Below are 22,210 nucleotides of genomic sequence, written 5' to 3'. Positions count from 1 at the left end.
TAGACGGATCCTTTCTAGCCATAACCAGGGAGCAGGGAGTCCCCGAGCTCCGTATTCTCCGTATTTAAAAAAAAAAAAGAGACTTTAAATCACGGGCGCGCATCAAACGTGTGACGTAATGTGGTATTAAAAGTATTAAAAGAGGTGAAAATCACTACAAGTCTGGGCATGTTGAGAGCTGTACATACACAAAAGGGGAGTCAGTCGGTTCATAAGAGCCAGCATGCGGGAATCTGGGATTTGTAGTATTTTGCGTATTTTTCATTGTCTTACATTTCAACAGTTTTACGACAAACTGACTTTTTTGACATGGAAATTATTATTTAAGATTGACAAACATCGTTATGTGTAATTCGTGGCACAATTCAAACGGGATCGAAAGATAATCTTTCTCTCTCCATTGATTTCAATGCATATTTTTTCCGAATAAAGTGGAGGAACCCTGAAGGGGATGGGCTTCGCCTCTCTTTAATAAGAACGCGTGGGTCGCCGCGTCGCACTTGTTAAAGCCCATAAATAAGGTAAGAGCTTCATTAATCATTTGTGCATAATCAGAGACCACGAAAACCATTAAATATACACCAAAACTGTTATTAAGTCCAGTCAGCAACTATTGTAAGCATCTTAAGAAGAGCAAGGTAGTGGTTTTGTGAGTTTGTGAATACTTTTAAGACCTTATAATACAACTTACTGGACTATGCTAGCTAACGGTTACTAGCCATAGAGAACCCTCTTTCTGGTTCCTTCCTCAAAAACGCAATGCAATTTCTCCATAGGATTTTGAAAATAGCTGGAAATAAGGTCTGTGGTTGAAACACATTTAAGAGACGGATCACGTTTTGTTCAGCTGGATAATATCCACATGTCTACACTACTTTTATAATTTTCGAATCATAAATCTAGTCGCCAGAAGCAAAATGCTAACGTTATGCTATAAACGAACTACAGCAGGGTCGCTGCTTCAACGTCACGCCAACTTAAGATCCATATTCAAACATACAGATTCTAAATGGTATAGGTCGAAGCGTTTGTTTGAAAAGTTTGCAGGAGGCAGGTACTTGCTTTCAAGCAGAACAGGGCAAACACACTTAGCGGGAGTGTTTACGTGTTCGGTGTAATGACGTAAAACGGCCTGGACAACTTCTGTAGTCCTATTCAGCCACATGTTAACAACCATCGTTTTTCAATCGCGTAACCTCTTCAAAAATCACCAGCGGGGTCACAGCTGATGTATTTAATGTCGTAGAACAAAACGTGATCTGTCTCTTCAATTTGTGTAAAACACAGACCTTATTTGGAGCTATTTTCCAAAATCCTATGGAGAAATTGCATTGCTTTTTATTGAAGGAACCGGAAGTGGTAAAAATGCTAAATTACTTCCGGGTTTTAGGACGCGTCACTGCGGTTCTCTATTAGCTATTATTCATTAGCTATTAGCTCGTAGAATTTTACATTTTAATAGGGTATGACTATGAGTGAATTGACTGAATGACACCCAATAAAAGCAGTCCAAATGATTATTCCTACATGTTTATGACAGATGTGTATCTTATGCACAGCCCTTCAAATATAGTGTTACTTTCATTTGTCAAATATAATCATACTTATCCCACAGGGGGGACATTTACAGACATTTTACTTTAATTAAGAGGCATGCACACATTTAAGATAACAAAAATAAATGACAATTTATGAAACTACACATCCAGGTTGAACACAAAAGATAATGTAAAAGGTACCTTGGCTAATTTTCTAAATATTGTGTCTCTTCTTTCCACACAGGTCTTTTGAAGTTGATATACCCCTGTGATCTCCCATTCAATCATCCACCCAAAGGCACTTTTAAGAGCCACATTTGTTTTGCCAAACCGTCCTTTTCAGTGTGCCTTGTCCTTACCTGTGTTGCTGTCTGTGTATCTCTCTCTGTTACGGGACCCTGTCAACAAAGACGAAAATCATAAAAAAAGCAGCGACCCTGGACAGCAAATGGGGGCAAGGAGTGGTTAGGAATCGCAACAATAACCGCATCATTGATTCTGCCCGTATTGCAGTAAGTAAAAAAATGCTCATAGCTCCTCAATGTCTGCCAGTTGAAATTAAGCTTTATTTGTTTAACATATCATAAGACAATGTGATCAGGCTTTTCAATAAAAACACATAGTCTCACTTTCATCAGTTTCTGTCATCCTGCAGGGATACTTTTTACATCTTTGACTTGAACAAATGAATATTATTTAAATAATTAACTCAGTCTAAAGAAGCATTTCGGCTCCTACAATATTGATATCAGGGTTTTTAGTCAAAAGTCCAACCCCAGGTAGAAGCCATCTCTACCTATTTATTATGTTAAAGAGCAACAATAGTCAGTGTTTCCTATCAAATAATAATCCTGAGTCCTTAGGATGGCGATGGCAGGAACAGCAGAGGCAACTTTTCCCTTACATCTTTATGACCATTGGTCTTATACAATGCAAGATCAAATGTTGTTGTTTCTCGAAATCAAACAATTTGTCGCTAAATAATATCTAACATCATATTCAATTAGCTGTCCTTGAAATTAAGTAGCTTTCTACAGTACTAATGTAGTAGTTTGAACTAATGTGTTGCAACTGTTTTCTTTTCATTTCAGGTGTTGAAACTTGAGGCTCTGGGCTTCAAGCCAATTTTATTTTATGGGCATAGAGACAAGAAATCTCCAAATAAGTGGGTAGCAGATGTCATGACCCATTTGTCCGCTTCTTCTGTGACCAAAGCCATTTTGGATAAGATGCGGAGGGTGTATGAAGTCCTTCTAACTCAGGGTAACAGTATTTTCTTGTTTATTTTAGACCCCACTTGTGTGCCTCTCCGTTTTTATTTAATAAATAATACTGACGTCTGTACCTGACACTCCCCCAGCAGAACAATCAGACAGCTCAGCAGCCACAGAGCGCCAGCGCGCCAGCGCAGAGCAGCCAGAGCAGCCACAGAGCGCCAGCGCAGAGCAGCCAGAGCAGCCACAAAGCGCCAGCGCAGAGCAGCCACAGAGCGCCAGCGCAGAGCAGCCACAGAGCGCCAGTGCAGAGCAGCCACAGATATCCAGTGCAGAGCAGCCACAGATATCCAGTGCAGAGCAGCCACAGAGCTCCAGCGCAGAGCAGCCAGAGTTCTTTGTTCTGAATCTCATGACCCTCTTCTTCTCCATCCTCAGCCTCAACAAACATGCCACCACCACAGACATCTTCACTCAAAAAGGAGGGGCAACAAAAAAAGAAAAAGAAAACAGTTGGTAAGTTTTGCATTGGAAATATTATTGCACACACTATTATTACATTCGCTTCCTGACAAATTTGACTTGTTGCATTTATCGGGTAGTAAAACCAGTCTTCATCGCATCACCAGGTCTTTGAATTTGTAAGCCTGAACACAGATTTGTATTCTTTAGTTATTATTTGTATTCTTTAATAAATAAATAAACAATAAACTTGACTTTGACCTTGACCTATTTGGTGTTATTTTGGAACGCCATGGTTAATGGCAACCCCTAACTTAAAGGAGGGGTAGGCAAGTTTGAGAAACCGGCTCGAGATACACTTTTTGTTATATTCCATGGAATGCTCTTAATATCCTGATAGCAATGCATATTCTAAGTGCTTTGAAAAAAAATCCATAAAAAAATGTCATCTGTGGAAGCCGTAATACTGTAAAAACTACGACCAATTATTTTAGCCGGACCGGCTAAAATAACTGGTTGGCCGACCTGTCTGTCGGCCTTCAATCTCGTGCACGCACGCACACGCACACGCACACACACGTGCAGTCATTGGGTGTGTTTCCCGTCTCCGGGCAGCTGTTGCTCAATCGGTAGCAGCAGCCGCTGCAGGACATTTTCACCATGGCAGAGTTTGCTTCAACATCATCTACCGGTCGCAAAAGAAAAACTGTAATGGAGCAAATTATGAAGAAAAAGAAAGTGGAAACTAGGAGAAGTTAAACCAGAGTCAATATCGGAGTTGCTTTTCAACGATGGTTATGGAGCACACCGAGCTCATATGTAACGTTACCGCAGCCTGCTCTCGTCAGCTAGATGTAACATTTGTAATACATTTTCACAAAACAAATATGCTAGCTTCAAAAATATAAGCATTGACAATAACTGTGTTATACATTTGTTTTACATTCATTATCATGATCTTGTGCGCGTTCATGTGTGTTGGAGGAGGTGCTCTGTAGGAAGTCTGAAGGAAGGGGCGGATTCTTTTCGTTTGTGTACTTTGGAATTTTTGTGCACTCGAGCCGGTTTCTCAAATGTACCTACTGCTCCTTTAACTTAAAAGGGTTATGATGAATACAATGTGTTGGACTCATATTTGATTCAGCCATCAAACATCACATTCATGACCTAATAAACTTTTTTGTTATTTAAGGTTGCTGCAAATGTAACCTTCAGAAGGTCTTCCTCTTTGACAAGGTACTTGGAAGAAGAATGAATGAGGTAAGATATACAAGGCTTAATTGTATATATTTTCCGTTGTGAGGGCCTTACTCATTAATTCATTCAGGCCTTTACAATAAATACTAAAAGTAATATAATAACTAATATCCAGTAATTGCTTAAAATGATAAATGATTGTTCCCTATGTGTTTTATGTGTTTGTGTAGGGCAGGGGTCGGTATGCGGCCCTTTAAGCCCTCTGCTCCGGCTCCCTTGAGCTTAGACAAAAAATAAGAAGGAAATAAAATAAACGTATTTGTAGGACTATTTATATTTTGTTGCATGGTTGAAAATGTTTCGTATCTTGTATTTTGAGGTGATACTGTGACACATAAATAAAAAACAAAACGGTTTTAATTAGGTCAACTAAAATATGCGTCACATCCTGCTACGGTCCCGCGCGAGCGCCTTTTCTTGGAGGTGAATAACCTGACCCCCGGCTCGATGAGTGAACTATGGATAAATCAAAGAAAAGTACCGGAGGAACACAGGATTTAATTCTGTGTGGACAGAGTTATATGCTTTCACAGCAAACGATGCTGGTTTACCGGTATGTTTGATATGTAGAGAGAAGTTGTCAAAGGTGCTCAAAAGTACTGCAGTCTCTTCTCCCAAGTCCTTTTTTTTATTCTCCTATCCACTATCCCTTAACCCCGTGACGTTTCACTCAGAGGTCAAGGAATAGGAGATAGGGTTAGACTTTAGGAGCTTATTTTTGGATTATCGGAACACAACCGCGGTACTAGAGAATCCGAATGCACTTTCACTATCCGACGTGTTTATGATGTGCCAGCGGACGTCATGAATGTGCGTCTGCTGCTGTTGGGAAACTATGGAAACTACAGTTTTCTATAGCGGACTACAACATTGATGTAATAAGAAGGAGGGACTACAGTAAACTCATCTAGAGACTGCACGGTGCTCTGATGCTGTTATTTTATGCTTTATGAACGTGAACAACAGAGAAACATATTCTTCATGACCAAAGTTGGAATTTAAATAAAAAAGGAAAGTGAAACTTATGCTCATCACCCTCTCCCTCCGGTCCACATTAATACAAATGATCCCAATACGTATGATTGTATGAACTATGAAAAGATCTTAAAATCAATACAAATGTATTTATTATAAATGTTAGTCCTTAACATCTATCACTGTGTACGTCACCATTCAAACATCTTTTAAAAGTTGAACAAACTCCACACAGCTCAGTAAAGACTGAAATGTTGACTTTATTTGATCATTTCAGTAAAAACTAACGTTTATATTTCTCTTTTTGATTATAATACTGATGAACGTTCAGAACAAAGCCCTTTGGCAACTTACCACATACGTTTTAAAATGCTTAATAAGCACCGTAACATTCATGATATAATTTCTCGGTCATAATCGGTTGTTTCCGTGAACGGCCGACTGTTGAGTGACGGCAAATGCTGCGGCTGCAATGCATTGTGGGGCAGCATTTTCTCCTCTACTTTCGTCAAGAGAGGTCCAGTGGTTCCTAAGCTAAAGGAGGTTATAAAGGAAGTTTGAAACCTCCTTTCCTTTCATTTGGAGAATTGGAACGGCACTTAACATGGCTGCCACTGACGTACTTCCGGGTCATTTCACTTGGTTAGGAAGGTTCCTAAGCTAAATTGACTATTGGAACGCAACCTGGGTCTTCATACTGACGTATGTTACTATGCAGGTCGAGGCCTTTCCAACAATGTATTTGGTGTAGCCCTACCCAAAAGTTTTAATGTTCTCATATATCACAGGCCAACCCTGTCTCGTCAAAATTACGTTCCGACAGAAATAAACTGCATCCCAATTACGTTTAGGTAGAAACTTATTTTCTCCCACTTTACGTTTGTTTTGGACGTAACTCTACTTTTATTTTCTACATATATTTGCCATTTATTGTCTTGCTTTCCTACAATGCGCCTGACCGGCACGGGGCTACTTATTATAAATGCATTGTAAAAAAAATGGTTAGGCTGCATTAAATATTACATTATTATATGAGATTTGGCTCAGAACGGACACCGGAAACTGACACCGTTTTTATTTTCACAATAAAGTTGATAGTAATATTATGTTTGATATGTATTATGTTGTATTAACTAGACCACTGGGTCATGTTATTAAGACCCTCTTTTCTGTCGGTTTGGTGTTACAAATATCCAAACTATCTATGGATAACAACAACATACATACAGTGGGGAAAAAAAGTATTTATTCAGCCACCAATTGTGCAAGTTCTCCCACTTAAAAAGAGGAGAGAGGCCTATAATTTTCATCCTACTGTAGGTACACTTCAACTATGAGAGACAAAATGAGAAAAAACAATCCAGAAAATCACATTGTCTGATTTTTAAAGAATTTATTTGCAAATTATGGTGGAAAATAAGTATTTGGTCAATAAAGTTCATCTCAATACTTTGTTATATACCCTTTCTTGGCAATGACAGAGGTCAAACGTTTTCTGTAAGTGTTCACAAGATTTTCACACACTGTTGCTAGTATTTTGGCCCATTCCTCCATGCAGATCTCCTCTAGAGCATTGATGTTTTGGGGCTGTCGCTGGGCAACACAGACTTTCAACTCCCTCCAAAGATTTTCTATGGGGTTGAGATCTGGAGACTGGCTAGGCCACTCCAGGACCTTGAAATGCTTCTTACGAAGCCACTCCTTCATTGCCCGGGCGGTGTGTTTGGGATCATTGTCATGCTGAAAGACCCAGCCACGTTTCATCTTCAATGCCCTTGCTGATGGAAGGAGGTTGTCACTCAAAATCTCACGATACATGGCCCCATTCATTCTTTCCTTTACACGGATCAGTCGTCCTGGTCCCTTTGCAGAAAAACAGCCCCAAAGCATGATGTTTCCACCCCCATGTTTCACAGTAGGTATGGTGTTCTTTGGATGCAACTCAGCATTCTTTCTCCTCCAAACACGTCTAGTTGAGTTTTTACCAGAAAGTTCTATTTTGGTTTCATCTGACCATATGACATTCTCCCAATCCTCTTCTGGATCATCTAAATGCTCTCTAGCAAACTTCAGATGGGCCTGGACATGTACTGGCTTAAGCAGGGGGACACGTCTGGCACTGCAGGATTTGAGTCCCTGGCGGCGTAGTGTGTTACTGATGGTAGCCTTTGTTACTTTGGTCCCAGCTCTCTGCAGGTCATTGACTAGGTCCCCCCGTGTGGTTCTGGGATTTTTGCTCACCGTTCTTGTGATCATTTTGACCCCACGGGGTGAGATCTTGCGTGGAGCCCCAGATCGAGGGAGATTATCAGTGGTCTTGTATGTCTTCCATTTTCTAATAATTGCTCCCACAGTTTTTTTCTTCACACCAAGCTGCTTACCTATTGCAGATTCAGTCTTCCCAGCCTGGTTCAGGTCTACAATTTTGTTTCTGGTGTCCTTTGACAGCTCTTTGGTCTTGGCCATAGTAGAGTTTGGAGTGTGACTGTTTGAGGTTGTGGACAGTTGTCTTTTATACTGATAACGAGTTCAAACAGGTGCCATTAATACAGTTAACAAGTGGAGGACAGAGGAGGCTCTGAAAGAAGAAGTTACAGGTCTTGGAGAGCCAGAAATCTTGTTTGTTTGTAGGTGACCAAATACTTATTTTACCGAGGAATTTACCAATTAATTCATTAAAAATCAGACAATGTGATTTCCTGGATTCTTTCCCCCCATTCGGTCTCTCATAGTTGAAGTGTACCAAGGATGAAAATTACAGGCCTCTCATCTTTTTAAGTGGGAGAACTTGCACAATTGGTGGCTGACTAAATACTTTTTTGCCCCACTGTACGTCATAAACTAAACTGTAAACAGTAGTATATTTTATTGTGTTAACACTTATCTTGACCGTTTGAAACGCCTAGTGGTTAAAGCATGTTATTGAATTTCTTTGTTGATATGTTAGATTTTATGAAAAATACATATATTAAGAGTACATACAAAACAGGGGGAAAGTAGATGGTCAATGATAGAAATATATAGATGAAAATATCAAGAAGATACTGTAAGTGATCTCTACAATAAAACAGTTTAGTGCCGGATGTACAAAGATATTAATAGGAGGATTTGCAAAACAGACAAAATTAACCTTTATTCAAACATTAAAGAATACTTTAAGTTAAGGTCTTCTTTTAAATAAGAAAAAAACTTTGCGGGCATCTACAGATGAATATTAAGCCAGACAAAGTACTTAAAGTCTGATATATTGCATAGTTTGTTGTTGGACTTGACAATCGACTTTCCTGCATTTATATTATTCCAGTGACCCGTTTCAAGTTAAACTTATATAATAACTACGCTCTAGTTTGTTTATCGGAACAAGGCTTCACGATATCCTCCACAGCAGCTATAGAAACACTCCAAAACTCATTTTGACAATTTTAGCCAAGTCTGAAGGTCTCTAAAGAAAAAAGTGTATAATTTGGTGTTGACCCAGCAGCATGTTGTGGGTGACTCAGGGTCAAATTTGGCCCAATCAAGATTCAGTTATGAATGCATTATAAGTTAGTTATGATGTAGTTAAAACAATATTGGATGATAGTCATTTTTGTTGTGTTTTTGGACTGAGATAAATGTAAGTGTTATACAAGTTCATTTGAATAATAGAAAAACTCCATCCATCCATCTTCTCCTGCTTATCCGTGGTCGGGTCACGGAGGTAGCAGTTCCAGCAGACAGAAAGACTGTCAATCAAAATGCATCCTTAGCATCTCAGGAAATTAGATCCCTTATTGTGAAAGTAATGGTTTAACTAACAGTTAGAATAGCTATATTGACACTAATTATGTTTCGGCATAGGGGAGAGCGGGGTAATGTGAGACATTTTTTACATTTGCTCTCCTGTAGGCGAGCTAAAATGATATATCAGTAAAATTTACACATTTCCCATTAATTCAGGATGTTTCCTAGCACTGGAAATGATCAGAATGTCTTCAGGACAAAGGGCAGTGAAAATATGATTGTTTTTTAAAAAGTGGTCTTGTGTCTCACTTTACCCCAGCTAAGGGGTGAACTGAGACAGACTAGAGAAATCAAGGGGGTAAAGTGAACCACTTACCTTTTCCACTTTTAAACTACAAAAACAACACATGTTGTAACAGTTAGAATCATGACAGATAGATTGACAACCACACATTCCAAAACTAATGTCGGATGCGCAACATAATCATGGGGATTGGTCAATTTAGCACATTTTTTAAACAAAGTAACTCCAAACAAAGTCAAATACAACATAATATATTTCAAAGTGTTTTAATAAACATTCAATTAACCATTTAACCAGTTAGATTAGAACACGATATGATATGAACATCAGCCGCATATTTAAACAAGGCCTACTCTACATTCCAGCCCTGAAGGTTACAGGGAAAGGTGAACAGTTGCTCTCTCCGTGTTGTTCCTCCAGGCCTATTAGGTTGAGGCAGCTTCTTCACCACATCACCTTTAGGAACATGTGCCACATCCTTTTCTTTCATAGCAAACGTGGGTCTCTCCCACTCTCTGTTGTTTCCCTGGATTTTTCTGAGGAATTGGGTTAGTATTTCGTCCCCCTCAACCTTCTCAACCATGCCAACATAACGGATACTTCGGTGTTTTGTGGCAAAGTTGACGAGGACGAAGTCACCCACGGACAGATCTTTGTTTCCGGGGTCACTCCTCTCATCTTCAGAGCTCTCAAAATCATCCTCAAATGGGAGAGGGTCATCACTCTCCTCCGAGCTGCTATCTATGATTTTCTTCTTGGGTGCCTTCTTTTTCGGTTTTCCCTTTTCTTTGCTATTTTGCGTTTTCCCTGCTAGTTTCTTTTGTCTCTCTTCATAAGCCTGTTCTATGATTTGCTTCTCTGGAGTATCTGTTAAGATGGCTGTCTTCACACGCTTTCGTTTTGTTTGTCCTCTGGGGGGACATTTTGGAAGTGGTATGATTTCCTGAGGAGACACATATCCAGGTCGTGAGACAGCTGGCGAGGCACATCCATGTGGACCATGCAAAGTGGATGGAATAGCATCAGCGAGTGGAATAGCATCTGCAGCAGGTGGTTCATCTGCAGGGGGTGGATCATCTGCAGGCCGTGGACCATCCGGATCATCTGAAGTGGATGGACCAGTGGATGCAGGCCGCAGCTCAGGGTTTGGCCGGTCTGACACCATGGATGGTGCAAACGCCTCCTCAGGGAAAATATCTCTGTTATATGGGAAGATCCCAGTGGACTTGAAGCCAGAGGTGATATTGCGTGGTGTCACTGCTGACAAGAAGGCCTCGTTCACAAATCCTGCAATCTGATAGATGGAGACTGTTTTGCCAGGGTTAGATCTCATCCACCCATCAAGAGCTCGGCTGTATAGGGTCTTGAACGGGCCATACACCGTCACGTCGAGAGGCTGCAAGCGATGGGATGTGTGGGGTGGGAGGGTGAGCAGAACAATACCATTACTCTTTGCTTTCTCCACTGCCTTGAGTGAGATGTGAGCTCTCAGATTATCCAGGATTAGCAGCATGGGATGGTCAGGAGTGCACTTAGTGTGCTTTATCAAGTGATCGAGGAACTCAGGCCAGGTGTCTTCGTTCATCCATCCTGTTCTGGTGGAGGCACCTTTGGCTCCTGGAGGTGCTCCTATCATGAAGTCGTCCTTAAACCTAACTCTGGGGAAGACAAACATGGGAGGTATGGCATTCCCAGCAGCATTCACTGCACACACCACAGTCACCAGTTCTCCTCTCTCAGCTGATGTGATAGAACCAACTTGCTTTTTCCCTTTCTCTGTCACAACCTGAATCAAGTAGAAAGTTTAGAATCAATGGCATGTGCAATCAGTAGGCTACTATTGGTCTAAAGGTACATTTTATTTTGTTGCAGTCCATTCATTTTTTTCTAGTTCACAGGCTCACAACATTACTAATAGCATTAGTTTCAGCATTCTGCCAATAGCTAGCTGGTCATTATCACAAGCCACTCAGTATCAGTCTGCTGCTCTCTAGTAGCTTACCTGCCGTGGCTTTTGTACTGTAAAGACGCCTGTTTCATCCACATTGTAAATCATGTGTGGAGGAAATGTGTGTCTGTTAAAGAAGAGAGGCAAGGGAAGAACCTTATCAGAATCAAAACCAAATCTTACAGGTAAAGCCTCCATAAAACATTTGCAACTAAAGAATTAAATCTGTCACCTGTCCATCACTACAGCCAGATTAGTAAAGAACTCCCCCACTGTAGTCTTATTGAAGGCTGTAGCCCTTCCCAGGGATGTTGCCTCCGGAGTTCGGACAAAGAGATGGCGACGGGCTAGAAAGCTGCCAAACCACTCTACTCCTAAAGAGTGGACAATTCGTTATTATAAGATAAGCTTTGTGGCAAGATCAGTTGGCCTAAGTTGACCTACAGAATCATGTGATCTCTTGCGCACCCTAGCCTACCTGCACATTGTTTCTCCATCCAATTGGCAGGGACAGGGATATGGTTTTTGTCTGCATATTCAAATGCCAGTTCACGGCACTTAACTGGAGCAAGGCCATGGAACTGGTCAGCCAGTTGTTTTAAATGTTGGGCAAGCTCCTCCTCCATCTCATCTGTCAGTATTCTTTTTGCCTCAGCTACTGCACCCCAGGCTACTGATTTAACTCTCCCTTTCTCTATTTTCTTAATGAATCTTTGGAGGGTTGTCTTGTCGATATTTCTTTCCTTTCCTGCTTGTCTTAAGGACTTCTTTCCTTGCATGACCTCTGCAGCTGCACTCTCCATCTCTGTGAGGGGTGTTTGGCCCCAAGCTGTCTTCCTGATGTATCGTCTTGGCATGATGACTTTTCTACAATGTTTATGACATTAAAATTAAAACATATGTATTGTAATATTACACTAAAATATATATAAGACTAAACTTAACTTGTGCTTCATGTCGGGGTAAAGTGAGTCAGCGTCTCACTTTACCCCACAGCATCTGTCTCACTTTACCCCACAGCCACCATTTTAGAAAAAACAACATCTCTAGGCAATTCAGGCTAATCTTTAACTAGCATCAATCACATGGTTTTATATGTTGGAAGTTCATCAACATGTATGATATAAGTTTTTCAACCTGAATCAATTTGCTTTGATACTACAGTTGATTACGTTCGCAGTAAGAAAATTTACTTTTACATGTAACAAACACATTTTTGGGAAAAAAAATACTTACCACAGAACCAGCACCAACTTCTCCTTCATGACAAGTGGGGGGTGGGAGGGGCTTGAAAACATTGACCGCAAATTTGTTTCTTTGCCTAGTTACAGCGGGTGTCTCACATTACCCGGTGTCCCACATTACCCCGCTCTCCCCTACAATATACTAACAAAGAAATTAATTAATAACACCTGTACACAGATATATATCTCTTTATTTATTCCCAAACATACACAAACATTGATGTGTCTGATGTAAACATTACAAATATTGCAAAGGATATTTATTTAGAAAGAACATTCAAGGATCAGATGAGGTTTCATAGTATATATATATGGAATCTAGCTATTCAGTCAGTATAAACTTCAAATAATTCCAGGAGAACGGGATTCTGAATTGGAGATTACTGAAGCTCCTGAATATTCTTATATTCTTTATTGTAAAACTGTAACACACAAGAAAAATACATTGATTTACAGTTGCAATGAGATAAGTATATATGACAGGTATACAGAAACACGACATAAATGACCATGCTATGGCTAGGCTAGTTAGACAGCTTAGAAGGCTAACAAACTAATCTATTTTATAAGTGAAGAGAAAACAAGAGTTTAGCTAAATCCTAACAGTGCTAAGCTAACAACGAGCTAATATGCTAAGCTAACGACGAGCTAGTATGCTAAAGACGCTAAGCTAACAACGAGCTAATATGCCAAGGAGGCTAAGCTAACAACAAGCTAATACGCTAACGGATTACATTGTCATTGACGTGAGGCGTTAGCTTAGGCCTAGTGGTGCAGATGATGTTTAACGTTGCATAATAAAGGTATGAAATACGATCAAATTATGAAATAAACACTGTTCTACATTATATGATATATATATATGATATCTATAGGTGTATAAACAGTGTGGAGGATTTATATGGACAGTGATATCAGATATCAAATGATATGCGTGATTTGTATCGCTACCAGAGGTGAAGCAGCTGCACCAGGTTGTGTCCACAGTGTTCCTCAGATAATTGTGAATGAACGATGACAACGGTATAGGTTGGTTGCCTATTTTAGATCCTGGGAAATAGTGAATATCAGTAGCCACAGAGTGGTTTTGATTCTTAGTGCAAGTAGGGCATACATAGGAACTGATAGTCTTGCAGAGTTAAGTTCATTGTCCAGTACGAGAAAGGTGTCAGTTTCTAATCAATCTCCGAATCAGAGTCACTGTCGAAATCCTCAGATGAAGTCCTCTGCAAGAAGTTGATGTTTTCTGCTCCAGACAAAACTTGCAGGTAACACGCTGTAGTGTGCGTCTTCATCTCTCTGATGTTCTGCCTCTTCCTGAAGACAATGCTTTGGATCCCTTTCAACCCCTCGTCGCTTAGGCTCCAAGGCAGGTCTTAAATAGAAAACAATTACAAAGAACGTCTGTTAGTAATACAGTCATTATTGCATTGTATGTTAATTGGATTTAACATACGAATACATACTTTGTATCGGCTCACTGGGCAGAAGGCAGGACGGCTCTTTCAGGGAATCAGCACGGGCTTTGAGAGCTTTCCAATGGTGGTCCATCTCTGTGACCACAATCTTCTTCTCCTCCTGAAGTCTCCTTATTGCCATGATGATGTCAAACGCCTTTCTTTTAGTCTTCAGATCCACAGAGTCTGGATCGCATTTATGAGAAAGACTTAAGTCATGTGTATGCGAAATTAAAATGAATAGAGTCCTATGGGGTTACAGATTGACATTTGATACATTATGGGTTATGTATTAGATTTGTTGGAAGCAGTCAACAGACTAATGTACATACCACTGTGTGGTTGCTGCCATGGCCAAGCTGTCTCGCCAGACAGAATGGTTTCCAAGCCCAGAGTTTCTGTACTTACAACCATTTGGTTGTAAGTTTCCACAACAGAAGTCAGGATCCCATTCTCTGTCCTGATCTTTCGTCGGATCCTGGCACGACCTTTGCTGCCGTCTGTGTCTTTATAAAGACGCTGGGATCGTCTCTTGATACTAGCCACCAGCACCTCAATTCTGCTGGCCAAGGCATCAGCATCATTTGAGGTGGTTGTTGTTGTTTTTGCGGCTAAGAAAGAAATAAGTGAGTTAATAAGATTTGATATTAGAACGTTTCTAAAATACCTTGACTTCAACCAAACTGGTCTAGGTATAGAGCAGGGATCACCAACTACATTTGTCCAAGGGCCAAAATGTATCCAATAGACACTATCGCGGGCCAGCGATTTTTATATAGCCCAGAACTTTGAAGTTGTTGACTGAATACATGCTCTGAAAGTAATCAGAATACAGTTACAGTTACGTGTCTTAAAAAAGTAACATTCAGATTACTTTTAGAATACTTTCTTTTTCCATAACAGATGGGTATGTTTTGGTGAACAGGAGACACTTATTTTACTGTTTCAATGGCTTATCAAGAACTCAAACACAACATCTTGGTGTCATTCTGGACAGCTCCCTCTCATCTGCACCCCGCATAAAAAGCATCACCCGGACTGCATTCTTTGTACTGTCTTAAAACCTTTACTTGGAATATGTTATGAATTGTAAGGTGTCCTTGGGTGCTTTGAAAGGCGCTCCTAAATAGAATGAATTATCATTATTATTTATTATCTGAAACGATGTAATAACTTTTAAAACTTTTTCCAGTCACTTGCCCCATGCACTCAGCAGCAGCAGCAGGCCATTCACTTTGATTTGATCCAGTTATGAAATGTCATCATTTCGAAAATAAATAAATGCTACATAAACGTTATCTTGCACATTTTATCTATCCATCTCCGTTTATAACTTTCAATATATTTAAAAGAGATCTCTCTCTCTCATCTGCGTGCGGGGCGGGGCCTCACAGACACGCTGCATCTCTCTCTTGCTCACAGACATGCTGCAGCGCTTGTGCAGTGTGCACACAGTTCTGCCGGTAATGAATATTACATTTTGTGAGGAATCTTTTCCACCAATAATTCCAATAAGTATTCCAAAATGTATTCACTTCACCCATAAGAAATGTTACCATAGTGTACCATAGTACGTACCATGGTATACCATGGTACTACTATGGTACAACCATGATATACCATGGTACAACCATGGTATACCATGGTACCTAAGATGTTACCATGATGCATACCATGGTATAACCCTGGTACATACCGTTGTACCACAGCTGTTACCGTGGTACTTACCATGCTACCTCCGATACTATAGTAAATGCCGCGGTACCTCAGATAACTGGTACTCCATAGAGTATTCAAATGGTACTACAGACATTACCATGGTATGTATTATGATAATCACTCAAGTCCCATTGTATGCATTTTTTCTTTTTTTTTATGTGAATGCAATTCTTATACCTTGTTTAGTATTTTTCATTGCTGGTTTTAGTTGGTTTCCCTTTAGGTAACATATATTTTCATCTTCTTTTTCAACACATCTTCACACAAAATAGCCAAAGAATTACACTTTAGATACAGATGTTCTCAATGTTGTTATTGAATGAGACAACTGAGTTCATATAGCGCTTCAATGGGGTGTTTTACTCACATATTTAGAAATATCCATACAGATTTACCCAGTCACAGACACAAATGCATTAAAAAATACAGTTCATGATCAAACAGTGAGTTATAAAAAAACAATAATAGCATAAATAAAAACACATTTAAATGATCATATATGTGCAGACAAATTGAGTCTCAACAGTTTGTGCTAGCCCTCAACATTTGACTTGTCTCAAACCAAGGCATTTTCATCACATATAGCTTACCCCCATGTTCAATTGCAATACATTTAGCTATGATGTCCTCACATGTCAATACACACAATTAATTGGAGATCTTTACTTTTACAAGAAATTTTGCAACACCAGTTTGTCTTACTGGAACAAAGTGGACCTGCAGAAATTATACCATTTCATGGTTTGGATCTTCCCCTCCGTCCTCTGATGACCCTCCAGACTGAGAGACAGCAAAAGGCTATAAGATAAGATGGATCTTTATTGATGCCCATAGGGAACAGGTGTTAGCATGCAGCAACAAAATATATTTAAATGGGAAGGTAGCATTGCGGGTGAAAGTCATATGTGCATACAGTGAAAATAATGTTAACTATAAGTTATAAAATAACTCCTGATACATTTTGTTAAATATTTTTAACCCAACTTCTTTTGTCGGATAAATCTGTATTCTTATCAACATAGAAAACTGTGTTGTCTCTTACTGCTACCTGTAATGTAGCAAAGGTCATGGATTTTAACAGAATACATTTTTTTTTTTAATAAGTAAAACAATCCCTGCATGTTTATGTTGTACCATTTCATGTTGTTGATCTGTTCCTTCTTCGTCTGCAGCCATCTCTACCTCATCGTCACTCTGAGAGACAGAAAAGTTGAAATCAAATTAATTCAATAAAAAAAGAGGGGCTATTCCTGAGACAGGCATCATAAAAAGAGCATTCAAACAGGATACAAAGACTACATGACGGACGAACGATGACCTTGTGGCAATGCACAGTGGCAATGCATTAAAAAAATAATCAGTGGCCAAGTAGCAGAGTCATAGTTAAGTCCACCAGTGAGTCCAATTTCTTAAGTCTGTGGATCAGTCAATGCAAAAAACTACAATTTCATGATGTGGATCCTCCCCTTTGTCATCTGATATCCCGCCAGAATGGTGATCAGCCTGAGTTAAAGCAAAAGGCTACACAATAACTATCCTGATAATAGGATTTTAATGAATCTAACACAACCTCATCGTCACTGTAATACATTATACTCTCACCCACAATTCGATCTTCATTTGAAGCTTCATCACTGGATGAGTCAGAGTCTGTAAATTGATAAAATCACGCAGCTGTTACACAGACATTTATACACACATTGATTGTGGGCATTTTAATTTGGCATCTCAGCAAAAAGCTAGGGTTGGTTTATACTGTATATGTCTCAGCTTTTTTAGAGTCAATATTGATTTTGTTTTATAACGTAATTTACATATTACCCTACTGCTATCAAAATAGGAATAATAGCAGTATACACAAAGTGAATCTATACATGTACATCTAAAAAACGTTTCAAAATGTTGTAGTATACTCTGCTATAATTCGTTGAATACAGTAATGTGAGACAAAAACCACCAAATGAAATACGTCTTATATTGGCAGTTCGTCCCGTTCGTCCAATGTGAAGAGAAAACCCGTCCTTACCTGTCACAAGTTGTGCCTCCATACGGGTCCTCCGGTATCGTTTTGTAGTCCTGGGAATATCTACCTAAATCTGACAAATATCTTTTGTACATTCTCAGGTTTTCTCTCTTTTTGTGAATGAGAATCAAAATTAAAGAACTTTTTCCAGGCACGGATTATTCTGCCGCTGAGGGTAGCTGGTGAGTGGTGACGTGCGCGCGCCAAACTTTCGCCTCGCACTTCCCGCTTCTCTAGCGTTGCTAGGATACAGACCGCAATCTCCGGATTGTAATCACTTTGTTGCCACTACTTAGAGCTACTTTGGAACACAAAAATGTACGGGCTCTATGAATTTAGCAATGATACAATCGAAGTTGGCCGGTTAAATTTAATTGAGGGAGAGTACGATCCTGAATTGGACAAGGAGTATCTTGTCTGGTGGCCCCAAAATGGGAAAAAGATGGCTTGGACTGCGAAAGTGTTATCAACTGGCGGCAAGTTTGCATATTTAAAAAGATCATACATGTACAGCTTATCATTATTATTATTATTAACAGTTGTTAGGCCTATGTTTTATTTGTTAATATATAGCAGTGGCGGCTGGTCAATAGAGGTGCTATGGAAAGTTTTATATTTATAATAAGTACAATACTGTTTAGTATATCAAATCTAAACCGTTATATGTTTCATTAGAATCATTACCCTCTCTCGTCTGGGAATTAAGCACCCCAGCGCAGAAGCAGCTGACCGTTGCTACCCGAAAAATATGGCAGCACATTTCAGCCAATCAGCGTCCTCAGATCTGTTAAATGAAAGGTGTTCTATAATCCGTTCTGAAGTTATTATTAAAAATAAAAAATAGTGTTTTTTATCTAAGAAAGTGTTGCCCATTGGAAACAGTAATTAGTAAAAATATACTTATATTCTTCAGAAAGATGATATCAAAAAAGCAGCCCTCCATAGTTCATTATCCTTCAGGTATAGCTCTCAGTTTCAAAAAGGTTGCAGACCCCTGGTATAAAATATGCCCCCATCCTCCCCATCTTCCACAGCCCCACCTAAAATATGTTTCACCAGCTGCCACTAATAAATAGTTAAAATCACCTGGCTACATAGGTATTATCAGCTAAGCATCATAAGTATACTAATGGGTGTAACATGACCATATGTTATATTTTCCTATACAGAGTATCATTACCAACATATTGTCATGTAAGCAGACAATGTGACTCACATACAAATGTTGATGTACCCTATATATATATATATATATATATATATATATATATATATACATATATGGATTGTACAAAGTAATAGGCTGAATATCTTTGTTGCTTCCAATAGATGACAGGAACAAGCTGGTTGAAGGTAAAGAACCTTTGGAACAATCCGGGGCCGATGGGAAAAGGCAAGAGGGCAAAGAAAAGGAGGCATTTTCTGGAGGAGGACGACGACGTGGAACAGTCAGAGGTGAGTTATTCAAAATCGAAACACCACCACTTTATGAAGATACACACACAACCACACACAAAAACAAATATTTATATATGTTGTTGTCTGTTCTCAGGAGAGACCAAGCAAAAAACCGAGGCCGGAGTCCTCGTCATCCACAGACATTATCCAAAAATATAAGGATCTTCAGAAGGTATGTATCTGTTTTATACTAAGTCCAAAGTGCAGTGACCTAAATTTACCTAAACTGTGCAATACATACCTGGCTGCTAAAATCCTCAAAACACAAGTAAATTTATTTAGAACTAACTTTCCACACTGGCTTTTAAACCTAACCTTCTTTTTTTTTAATGGTGTGCTTTTTGATAGGCCCAAGAGGTGAACAAAAATAGTTACCAGAGAACGTTGGAGGAAAGGGTTGCTGCACTGGAGAGGGAGAATTATTCCCTCAGGAATGCTTTGAGAATCATTGAAGGTATGTTGATTTAACTGTGCTTGAGTAAAAGTAGAAGTACTCAGATCTTGTAGTAAAAGTAGAAGTACTCAGAGATCTTGTTCTTGATTAAAAGTAGAAGTACTCAGGTCTTGTACTTGAGTAAAAGTAGAAGTACCAGAGTGTCAGAATACTCTTTTACAGTAAAAGTCCTGCATTCACAAAAAAGTATTTCAGAATAATATATATGATATCTTTTATAATGATTGATCATGAAAGTGTTCTCAAAGCTGGTAAAGGTGCTAGTTTGAATGACTTTGTATACTGCAGGGTAGCTTGTGAATTTACTCCAGGTGGAACTAAAGTCTGATTTAACACTTGATTATATTTCACATCATTCATCCACATCAGTAAAGTAACTAAAGGTATTAAATGCATGTAGTAAAAGTACACCATTTACCTCTGAATTTTAGAGGAGTAGAAGTACAAAGTAGCAAAACATTGAAATACTTAAATAAAGTACAAGTATCTCAAAATTGTACCCAAGTATAGTACTTGTTGAGTTTATGAACTTAGTTACTTTACACCAGTGGCTATACAGATAGAAAGACAGCCTTGCACAGAGGCATGAAAATGCATTTTCAAAATGCTCAACAGTGCTGCCAAAATTATAAACTGACTGCTACACAATTAAAATAAATGCTTTTATATATTTCTATTAGATGTGACTCTTTAGCGTTTCTGTTATTATTACAACTGCTGCTTTAGTTGTTCTGACTGCTAAAATCATCTGTTATTCCTAAATTTAAAGCCGATTTACCGTGGGATGGGGTGGTCGGGGGGCTTGGATCCTTGTCACCTTTTTCATACCTGATGAGTTTGCATCCCTGCTGTCTACCTGACTGTCTGTCTGTTTTTGTAATTTGTCTCTTCATCTGTTAATTCCCCTTTTCTTTATTTCTTTCTCTCTTTAGGTGAAGTTAAATCTGTCTTCAAAGAGAAGACAGAGGCGGAGATCAAGGGCTACATACGCCAGAAACTCTCCAACTCGGCGAAGATCCTCAAAAGGAAAACATTTAAAAAAAAATTAATTTGTTCGGCCACATTAGGCCATTATGTTTTTTCATGCAATATTGTATGTTCGGTAGTATAAATTACAAATGTTAATACATGTAAATACATGTTGAGTCCATGTATTATTTGTATTTGCCTCAGTCCATTATTTGTATTTGATATAGCCTACCATTGTACATTCTACAGTATCTACAGTTTGGTACAGGTGTGACACAAATACAAGAACATATGTATTTACCATGGTAATTGTTATGGTGCCAGGGGTAGTGGGTTATCAAGCCCTCCAACAGCCATATGAAATGTTACCATAGTACTCGTACCATAGTACCATGGTATATTTACCACGGTACATGTACCACAGTATTTTTTGACAGATAGTACCATGGTATATTTTATAGTACCATGGTATTTGTTCAATAGCACATATAGTAATGTAACATGGTACATACCATGGTTTGTACCATGGTACAATACCATACCATACCATGTACATGTACCGGGGTAAATATACCATGGTACTATGGTACAAGTACTATGGTAAAATTTCGTATGGGCAGGTTTCGTATGGGCAGGTTTACGAAAGTAACTGTTATCAGGTTACTCGTTTTTCAAATGTAACGCCAGTTGAATACAGTTAGCCTACTTGATTTTTGTATTCTGATTACGTAACGCCGTCACATGTATTCCGTTACAACCTACAACCAAACCCTGCTTCTAGGCTACTGTCCCGCAGCTCCTTGCTCTCTGTTGGACTCTGTCGCAGCGGGGCTACTGCTGTGGTGCGGAGCGCATTAACCAGACTTTTCACAACGAAGGATCACTTCTTCTTCAAGGAAGGGAAGGTTTCGCAGTACGCAGTCTACTGTCCCGCAGCTGCTGCCTCTCTATTGGACTCCGGTACTGCACCTTACTCACGAGACGTTGTAAAAAAAAAAATGGGTGGGGGGCGAACGCAGTAACCACTCCGCCAACGCACTGTCACCCCCGTCGTGCGGGCCGGGTGAGAATGTCTGGCGGGCCGGATGTGGCCCGCGGGCCGCCAGTTGGTGGTCACTGGTATAGAGCCTCAATCAAAATCAAAATTGCAGAAGGGCGTTACTTTTTCTAAAGTCATATATTTTAATCATTTCCTCAGTACATTACATGTTACTTGTTAGACACTTTAATCCAAAGCGACTTACATACTCAGTGCTGTGGGCAATCCCCACAGGAGCAATTTGGGGTGAAGTGTCTCAGGGACACAACGACATGCCAACTGCAGTGGGGTTTGAACCTGTGACCAGGGGCGTAGCTGGGGGGGGGGGGAGGTTAGGATGATTCCAAGGGCCCAGCACTGGGGGGGGGGGCCCAGAGAACACTATTATTATCTTTTTATTAATATGGTTTTATTATTATCCTAAAG

General features: G+C 39.5%; 2 protein-coding genes across 2 annotated transcripts; one reads left to right on the top strand and one right to left on the bottom strand.

Moving 5' to 3' along the window:
- Window positions 1-182: 182 nt before the first annotated feature.
- Window positions 183-22,065, top strand: LOC307025188 (uncharacterized protein). Its single transcript, XM_079659802.1, has 9 exons — window positions 183-521; window positions 1,783-2,050; window positions 2,630-2,801; window positions 3,191-3,268; window positions 4,407-4,474; window positions 19,194-19,319; window positions 19,417-19,494; window positions 19,671-19,776; window positions 20,709-22,065. The coding sequence occupies exons 3-9, from the start codon at window positions 2,720-2,722 to the stop codon at window positions 20,885-20,887; spliced, it is 717 nt and encodes a 238-aa protein (XP_079515928.1). The 5' UTR covers window positions 183-521; window positions 1,783-2,050; window positions 2,630-2,719; the 3' UTR covers window positions 20,888-22,065.
- LOC307024354 (uncharacterized protein) lies at window positions 9,823-12,630 on the bottom strand (the record flags this gene model as incomplete). Its single annotated transcript, XM_079658419.1, has 4 exons — window positions 11,900-12,630; window positions 11,654-11,795; window positions 11,476-11,548; window positions 9,823-11,259 (listed from the first exon to the last, which is right to left on the bottom strand). Exons 1-4 carry the CDS (start codon window positions 12,276-12,278, stop codon window positions 9,823-9,825), a joined length of 2,031 nt encoding a protein of 676 aa, XP_079514545.1. The 5' UTR covers window positions 12,279-12,630.
- Window positions 22,066-22,210: the final 145 nt, after the last annotated feature.

This window comes from Notothenia rossii, assembly GCF_949606895.1.
Source record: "Notothenia rossii genome assembly, chromosome: 11".
Lineage (NCBI taxonomy): Eukaryota > Metazoa > Chordata > Actinopteri > Perciformes > Nototheniidae > Notothenia > Notothenia rossii.
Note: the sequence above shows the minus strand (reverse complement) of the source record. Positions and strands in the feature narration are given on the sequence as shown.